Genomic DNA, 9,481 nt, shown 5'->3' with positions numbered 1-9,481 from the left:
AATACTTTTAAACATCATAGCCAATTGTTGCTCGTTTAGTCATCTGTATATGTAGGATGGGGTGTTTAACCTGTTTCTATTCTAAAGACGTTTTGTTTTCATAACTTTAACCCCCTTTTTTTCTCCGTAATTTTTAATTCTGTACAGCAAAACTTTACACTTTATATTCAACCAATTTCGACGTTAATGTTACACAAATTTCGAAACAAACCATTTATATATATTCTTCCACACCCAATAACAGAAATTTGATATTTACCTAGAAATTGACAAACACCTTACTATCAAAAGACGTGAAAAACACATTTTCTTTTCGACAAGTTATTAAAGTTAAGTTCTACAAAACATCTTTTATTAGATCTTACTTGTAATGAATTGAAAACAAAAGTTTCAAATTTAGAAATTGAAATAGGTCAAGGTCACTGTTATTTAACAGCTGTATTCGAAAATTTCAAATTTGCAACCTATATCCAAATAGTCAATCTTAAGTAACTTTTGGTGATACAAATATTAAATAAGTTTTAACGTAGATACAAAAGATATTTGTCTATGAATTATGCTCCAAACGCATATATGTAGAAGAAACAAGCTATCTAAATGTGACTGTGTTTTTTTCTGGAATTTTTGTTTTGACCTTTGACTCTGATTAAAAAAAAATGACCACGACATTTAACGACGACAACATTATTTCGGTGAGGCTTGTTCTCCTCTTTCCAATGATATAAAATATAGCCGTGTGTTATTCCATTAAGGCAAATCGATCAATTTTTTTTTATTGGGCACCCTACTAAGATAGCCATTTAAACAAAATAGATTAGTTTCCTGAAAATTCTAATTATTACAGTTTCTGTATTTATTTTTCGTGTAATGCAAAATGTCTATAATTGCTCAAATAACAACATCTAAAAATTGTTTTTTTACTGCAATTGAGTCACAATATTTTAATTTGTTTAGTATTTATTCAATAGATGGAACATAGAAGGACTATCTCAAAACCAAATTTCTGTCTCAAGTAGATTTAAACATTTTAGCGACAAATTAATTCATTTTGGTTCATTGAAGTGAACAGTAGTATGCCGATATTCAAAAGACATAAATCGATTGAGAGAAAACAAATCTCAGTTACAATAATAACATTAACGGTACCAATTTTCATGGACCAGATGAGCATTTCGACAATACATGTCTCTTCAGTGATGCTCGTGGCCAAACTATTTGAAATCCAAAGCTTATATAAAAGTTTAATCGCTATAATCCAAAAGTTCCAAAAATACAAACTACGTCAACTATAAAAAAGAAAACAAAGGAACAACAGAAACACTGAAGTAAAACAAAAACAAACGCCAACCTAAATAGAAACAAACTACTTGATGACAACTGCCATGCTCCTGTCTTGGTACATTAAAGAAAAAATGATGGATTGAACCTAATTTTATGGCTAGCCAAACCTCTCGATTATATGGCAATATCAAAACGCTACATTGACATAAATACAGCACAAACACACGCAAGAACAGTTTTCACAGAGAAACATACAAATAGGTAATACAATAGTCGTTACAACATGTAAACTGCAGAACAGCAACAAAATCTTCTATTAACGACATATAGCACAGGACATAACACACAGTGACGTATTTTTTGTAACGAATATATAATTTTGAAATTCATACAATTATTCAAAACAATATTAGTTCAAACAACTATCATAATAATGACGGTATTGAAAGGTTATGTTTTTATTATTTGGACTACAAACGATAAGACATATCACATTATCCAACCGAAGCCTCATAAATAAATCCATGAATGTTGAGTGTATAAAATATTGATACACGTCGTATAGAAATGCAAATTCACACTCTGTTCATAACTCTGTTGGAGCAGGTTAAAAACGTACTTGGATGCAAAATTATACAAAAACGTGTATTTTTTTTAAAACTTTATCAAATGAACCTTAAGGTCAGTACGCGTTTTAGCACTGAATAACTTTTGTTTTATGTTTCAGTAAATGTAAAAACAAATGTACATATGTCAGTTTATTATGAGTCTCATAAATATTCAAAATTCCATGAATGTGTTATAAGTTTTGAATTTTTCGTCATTAATAACACAATTGCAGGGGAAATTTACCGACCATTTCACAACTTATCTTATATAAAATATAAACCCATTTCAGTTTGAGTTAATCGGCTGGCCGATTGACTTTATAAGAACAACCATTCTTGTAAACAGCGTAAAATGCTGCTGCTAGGAACACACACCCAATAACACCAAAATATCCACCATACACCATGAACTAAAAGAGAAAAAAATTTCATAAAATTTTTACGATAATCCTTTTTTTTAAATTGGATTTCATCTGCATATAGTTGATGGCAAAAAACCGAATATCATTGCTTTGAAGTTAAAACTGCCTTAATCTGTGACACATAACTGCTTTTCTTTTATCATAATTATTTATTCATATATTCTCTGATGAAAAGTTAACAGATAATGTACTGATTGCTTTTGGTTGGATATAACATATCTTTTTACATATATTTTTGTTTTTGTTTTGCTTTTCTTTATAATTTAAACTAAAACTTAACTGTGTAATAAAATCATTCGTAATTCCAAACAATCCATTCCTTTTCATAATTCTATAACGGTACTCCATGACTTTTTGTTACGATCATGTTTGGAGTATACTATTCCATAATCACATGTCCGTTGCACTTTAATATTTAGATATTTTTTATTTACATTTATTTTGTCTCCCAAAGAATAACAATTGTAATAAGAAAAAACAGTTACCACCGCATAAAAAACCCGAAAACATATATATTATTTCTTAACCAATACCTGTGTTCGTACATCTACATCAAGACCAGCTTTATCTACAACTGTAACTGTTAGGAGTGTTTCAACGCTAAGCGATATAAACATGTTCACTCCAATAACAAAGCCATATCTCTGTTTGGTGAGAGACTTTGCAATCTGTAAGCTTCAGAAAAAAGAGAAAAGAAATTCATCGAATGGTAATAACCATTTACCATATTTTATGCTTTGTAGTTGAAAACTGCAATTATAAATTCCTCCCGTTTACCAGACTTTACAACCACAAGCAATATGTGTTTGTACATGAGCGTAAACACCATGATATTGTTTTAGTATTATGATATCAATTTTCGTGGGCACAAACATGCTTTATTACTTTTCTGTGAACGATTAAGACTAAATACATTCAAAATTAATAGATGTGGTCCTATGACATTGGTGTAAGGGCAATATAATTCCAAACTTAATACACACATATAAGTCGAAAAGATCTAATTGGTACCTCGTACAAAAACACATTTAAAAAAAAGGCAAACGTATTAAAAGCCACAAAACGGGGCTTAAATATTCGTTCTTATTGAAAGCTGTATCAAATTATATTTACAACTATGATTAAACATGCTTTCCCAGACTAAAATGTCAATTACTTAGTAGCACTAATCAGACCAAAAACAAATAATTGGTACTTTTATAATTTTATTTAAATCTAACAACAAACTAATTTATATCATATTATATCTATTACCTATAACATACTGAAATACTGAAAGAAAGGTGTTATACATCCTATTTAACGAATGAAGAAAAAAGGAAGAATTAAAGTACTCAGATATATAAATGAAAGACGTACGTTGCTAACGTAATAACTGTGTGGTACGTAGCTCTGAATGCACTATAGAATGCATAGCAAACCCAAATGCTAGTAGACTGTGCCATAATGATAAGTACTACTATATTGAAGAAGCAAACAATGGCCATAGTTGTTTCAGAAATTCCTGGGCGTGACCAGTTAGTAGGCAAGAACCCAAATAATAACACGCTCAACACACCTACACAAGTAAAAACATAAAAAAAGGTTTAAAAATTACGATACATACATCACGATACAAAACTTTCTAACAGCGGTATAATACTGTTGCCTTTTATAAAGAATCAAACATATAGTGGTACAGTATATGAACTGTTGTATATAAAATCGAGAGAAACTTTGACGTTTACGAGTGTGAAATATATGAATATGAAACTTGATGTATGTATATGTAGCCTTGTTTCTTCAATTTTCGTATGCATAAAATAATTAAACTCATTATAGATACCACGATTAAAATTTGTATTTACGCCAGACGCGTGTTTCGTCTTCAAAAGACTCATTAGTGACGCTCGAACCAAAAAATGTTAAAAGGCTTAATAAAGTACGAAGTTGGTGAGCATTGAGGACCAAAAATTCCTAAAAGTTTTGCCACAAAATACTGACACAAGTTAAATGGTATCATTAGGTTCCTGCGTCAAACTGAGATTTACTGTGTGTTTATTTATGCTACATTGACTAGAGGTATAGGGGGAGAATTGGTATCTGACAAACCATTGTTTAACTCCGTCGCATTTTTGCGTCTGTCCTTAGTCAGGAGTCTGTTGATTTTGCATTCTTGTATTTTTTTGTTTAATTTTAGTTTATTGATTTTTTTGGGAGTTGAGTATGACATCCATTTTCACTGAATTAGTACACATTTTTATTTAAGGACAGCTTAGGCCCACCCAAGGTGTGGGATTTTCTCGCTGCATTGATGATCCATTGGTGGCTTTCAGCTGTTATCTGCTTTTTGGTCAGATTGTTGTCTCTTTGACATATTCCCCATTTCCATTCTCAATTTTATTGTTGTCGTATTCATAATATTGTTTTCATACTTCTCTGTTTGTGTTTTCTGCTTTTCATTCAGAGAGGAAATACATTCATCTGAAACTTACTTATAATAGTTCCAAAGGCCTCTACTGCTGCATTATAAATTGTTCCCTTCTTAGCTGGACTGATTACCTCCCAAAGGTTCTGGATATAATTTGACACTTGCAGATGTCCACACGATGCGAAGGCCCAGAAACAGCACCAAATCAACACAGTTTTATCGGAATATAATGTCTTTAATTCTCTCAATAAAAACACGAAACCTCGTTTCAAAGTATTTTTATGGTCATTCGAATTTTCTTTACTTGTTGATAATCCAATCTTGTTTAGTTCTATCTCAACAAAGTCTTGTTTATCGACATGTTTCTCTTCAGTTTGAAAAATATAAGAATGTTGCGGTCTTTTAAAAGTCAGAGATAATATAAAAGCCAGAGAAACACTCACAAACGATATTATATTTAACTGGTGATAATCCATTAGGTAAAATGAAACAAGCAACTGTCCAGTCAAATAAGCAGCAAAGCGACCAGCAAGAGTTGCAGCCCTTGTAAAACTTGTTATAATCTTGTAACGATCACTAGAAATCATTGCAAATAGATAGGCATAGTAAGCTACTTCTGTTGCTGACACCAAGCCAAAAGTTATTTGCATGAATTTCATTGCTAAAACGCCTCGTGCCCAAAGAAGCAGTGACCAAGTTGCTATGTAAGCTACACCTATAATATATTAAGATTTGTTTTGACCTGTAGTGTAAAAATGACAAATGTACGAACAAAAAACATCGAGGCTACATTAGCACTTGTACTGTTCATCCGAAACAATTATATTCTAATATATGACACTTTTTTAAACAGTAGAGACATTTTAAAAACAAAATAACAAAAATAGTAATAGTAGCAAGAGCTATAAATGGTACTAGTATAACAAATTGATATAAAAAACAAAGATCATGTTCGCTCAGGCTAAGTTATCAATCAGTCCACTTGCAACGCTGAGATTTAAGTTTGAGATTGATCTTCAGTGCTGTACAACTTTGTACTTTTTTTCGCTTTCGATCTTTTATATCTGGGCGTCACTGGTGAGTCTTGTGTTGTCAAGGCGCGTTTTTGGCGTATTGAATTTTAAACCTGATGCGTTTTGTTATTCGTTAATCATGTGTTTCTTTGTCTAATACGTTCTCCTATTTATTTGTATTGTAGTCCTGTAATATTATGTTGTCATTTCAATGTTATATTCAACATTGCCATTAAAGTGCGAGGTTTGGCATGCCACAAAACCAGGTTCAACCCACCATTTTTTCCTTTAAAAATGTCCTGTACCAAGTCAGGAATATGGCCATTGTTATATTATAGTTTGTTTCTGTGTGTGTTACAATTTAACGTTGCGTCGTTTGTTTTCTCTTATTTTTGAGTGTAAATTGGCATTGCGATAAGACGTGTCACGGTACTTGTCTATCCCAAATTCTTGTATTGGTTTTGATGTTATATTTGTTATTCTCGTGGGATTTTGTCTAATGCTTGGTCCGTTTCTGTTTGTGTTACATTGTAGTGTTGTGTCGTTGTTGTTCTCTTATATTTATGCGTTGCCCTCAGTTTTAGTTTGTTACCCCGATTTTGTTTTTTGTCCATGGATTTATGAGTTTGAACAGCGGTATACTACTGTTGCCTTTATTTATTTACTGAATATTAGTTCGTTTATTTCATTTGATACAAAAACTAAGAAAATAACTTACCTCCCAATGCCAACATTGGTTGGTATCGAAGGTAATCTGTGAGTAGGAATACGGGAACGAGCCATACTAGGTAAGCATACGTCCATACAGGATATATTTCATCGTTTACTTCTTTGATTGTAAGATTCTTCCATGGCCCGGTTAAATAATCTGACAAATAGGCTTCAGATGGTCGGTACTCCTTTAGAAAGCCGTACAAACATACTAAAAAGGTCAACACCTTCCAGTCCATTTTCTGAATTTTTAAATACAAAAGACTTATATCATATAGGACCATGTATGTCTCTTCTTATAAAATTATAAGTACAATCTTGATGCCTTCAATGTTGCAGCACAAATAAAATTTCAAATGCAATTTCAAGTACAATTCCAGAAATAAATGCAGTGATAACCTCACGGGAAAGTGTAAAATAAGAAAACCGCACAAACATATTAAGTGCGCTTAAACATTATTCATATAACATTTATCATATCTGCATGTGTTCTATCAAGCATATTAGCAAGTGTGAGATTTATGTAATCTAAAGGGAAATTCAGTTCAACACAAACTTTCACCGATGTAATGAACAATTTAAAAACCCAAAGTGTCAACTCCCTCAGGCGAAGTTGACCTCCACTGTATTTGACTATATTTAAGGTCTTTGGTAATTTAACACTTCAACTGTTTAGGACCTTATTCATCATTGGCTTTCAAATATTCAGCTTCGAACGTTCCTGATGAACGGTTGTCCAGAAAAGCTTTTCGGACGCAAGAAATGAAGTGTTGTTCGCCAAAGTATAGTACAAAGGAATTTGATATTTATTTCAAAGTACAATCTACTACTCACATAATTTCACATCGATTCTTATAATATTGACCAGTTTCCTTTTAACATAAGCTTTCCTTAAAATGAAAGTTTTCCCTTTGCTGAAAAGAAGATATATTACAAGATAAAATCTAAACAAATATTATTATTTTTCAACCCCGATATTAATACATATGTCCATGATAACAGTTATTGATTAAGGGATTTTGTGTAAATAACAAACATGATCTACAGTAAAATATACTATCTTAAAATATCTGGAAAATCATAGATCGATTGAGAAAAGTACAAATCCGGGTTACAAACTAAAACTTGGGAAAACATCAAATATAAGAAGAAAACAACGAAGCAACAGAAACACTAGAGTGCAACAAAGAAAACAAACGACAATACAACACACAGAAACGAACTATAAGATAACCATTGCCATTTTTCCGACTTGGTAGAGGACATTTTAAGAAAACTGGTGAGTTGAAACTTGTTTTGTGGCTAACCAAACCCCTCGCTTTTATGGTAATGTTAACTATAACACTAAAATGACAACAATTCATATGACAGGACTACAGTACAATTAAATTGAAAAACATACAAGACAGAGAAATACACAAAGAAACAATTCAATAGAACATTACGACATACTAAAAGTTATTAAATGTCATATGTGTGTTTTGTCTACATAAGACTCATCATAACGCTCAGGTCAAAATAGTAAAGAAAGCCAAACAGAGACGAAGAGCATTGATGACCGAACATTTCAAAGTTTGCAAAATACGTCTAAGGTTATCTGCCTGGGATAAGAAAATCCGTAATCGTTAGAATAATTCATACTTATTCAAACAGTTTATAAAAATGACCATATAGTTGATACACATATCAACACCGAATTGTGACTAGCTGCAGAATAAAAACGAACACGTAAAACAACCTAGGTCAGCACATAAAAACTGCACAGGCGAACCTCGCATTGTGTCACCCAACTAGATCGACGCACATAAGTGACGTCACGGGTAAATTTCTAATAATTCTATAAAATATTAACAACTGTAATATTCCTGTCTTGGTATAAGTATTTTCCGATGTAGAAAAAGGTGGATTAAACCGTCTTTTAAAGCTAACTAAATTTCTCTTGTTTGACAGTCGCATCAAATTCCATTATATTGACAATGATGTGTGAACAAAACAAACAGACATATAAGGTCAAGATGTCAAAAATAGGGGTACAGCCACAGCACTTGTTTTAAATGTATTAAAATTCAAATATGTCCACTTTGTTTTGATATTCTGTATTATTAATCGAGAACAGTATGATTATTTAAAGTTTACTTAAAGAACAAAATAAGCTAAATATGGATAGGCTGTAGAGTTCCTGTTCATCATTTTTGTAATGGCATTAAAATGGTGACTCGGCCTTTCACATTATATTTGTATTAGAGTAATTTGGGTCTTAAATCGAAAACAAAAAGGAAGTCGAGAATCTGTTTAAATTTTGATAAATGACCTTTATAAACCATCAAAGTCTTATAAAAAAGAACAACGGGTGTTATGGGACCTAACTATTTTAAATGTTTGTTTTGTTCTCACATTGTTGTCAAATTAATATAATGAAATTGTGTGCGACTGTCATACAAGCGAGATATTTAACCAGCTATAAAACCATGTTTTTCTACTATTACGAAAATGCCTGTATCGACTCATGCATGTCATGATTATGACAGTTGTTTTCCATTCGTTGAATGTGTTTGTTCTTTTTTTTTTGTCAATTGCTTCGGACTTTCAGTTTAGAATTTTCTTTGAAAATCGGATTTTTTTTGGTATTTTTCTATTTTCAAGTCAAACCTCGGTTTGCAAATTCTGTGCCAAAAATTGGTAGCCACAATATCGATAAAATCAGAACCAATAGAGAGAGTGCTTGATATCGTGTCATAATAACACATACAGATTTTACTAAAATGATACTCATTAACGCAATATGAGTAAATTGTCCTCTCTATACTAACTCGAAATAATGATTTTTAGCGTGACATGTTTCTGTTTTAATGTATCAATTTGAATCCTACTGGTTCCCTGTTTTGCTTTAAGACCCCCACAGTTCATATAGAAACACATATCATGTACCGAGACCAATATCATTGTACATTGATATCAACAATTAACAAAACAACTTACCTTTGTGTTTCATCACCTATATACATACATAATGTGAATCATATTTACTATGTAAAT

General features: G+C 31.7%; 1 protein-coding gene across 2 annotated transcripts; it reads right to left on the bottom strand.

Moving 5' to 3' along the window:
- Positions 1 to 1,723: 1,723 nt before the first annotated feature.
- Positions 1,724 to 9,481, bottom strand: LOC143063348 (thiamine transporter 2-like). Of its 2 annotated transcripts, none has more exons than XM_076235452.1 (7): positions 9,425 to 9,481; positions 7,280 to 7,359; positions 6,453 to 6,687; positions 4,786 to 5,436; positions 3,671 to 3,869; positions 2,845 to 2,986; positions 1,724 to 2,299 (listed from the first exon to the last, which is right to left on the bottom strand). In XM_076235452.1, exons 3-7 carry the CDS (start codon positions 6,682 to 6,684, stop codon positions 2,186 to 2,188), a joined length of 1,338 nt encoding a protein of 445 aa, XP_076091567.1. In that variant the 5' UTR covers positions 6,685 to 6,687; positions 7,280 to 7,359; positions 9,425 to 9,481; the 3' UTR covers positions 1,724 to 2,185. The 2 variants fall into 2 exon arrangements, with proteins under 2 accessions (XP_076091567.1, XP_076091568.1); XM_076235453.1 differs by having other exon boundaries at positions 4,786 to 5,088.

The sequence above is a fragment of the Mytilus galloprovincialis genome, chromosome 2, assembly GCF_965363235.1.
Source record: "Mytilus galloprovincialis chromosome 2, xbMytGall1.hap1.1, whole genome shotgun sequence".
NCBI lineage: Eukaryota > Metazoa > Mollusca > Bivalvia > Mytilida > Mytilidae > Mytilus > Mytilus galloprovincialis.
The sequence above is the reverse complement of the archived record's forward strand: the minus strand, read 5'-3'. Positions and strand labels throughout refer to the sequence as shown.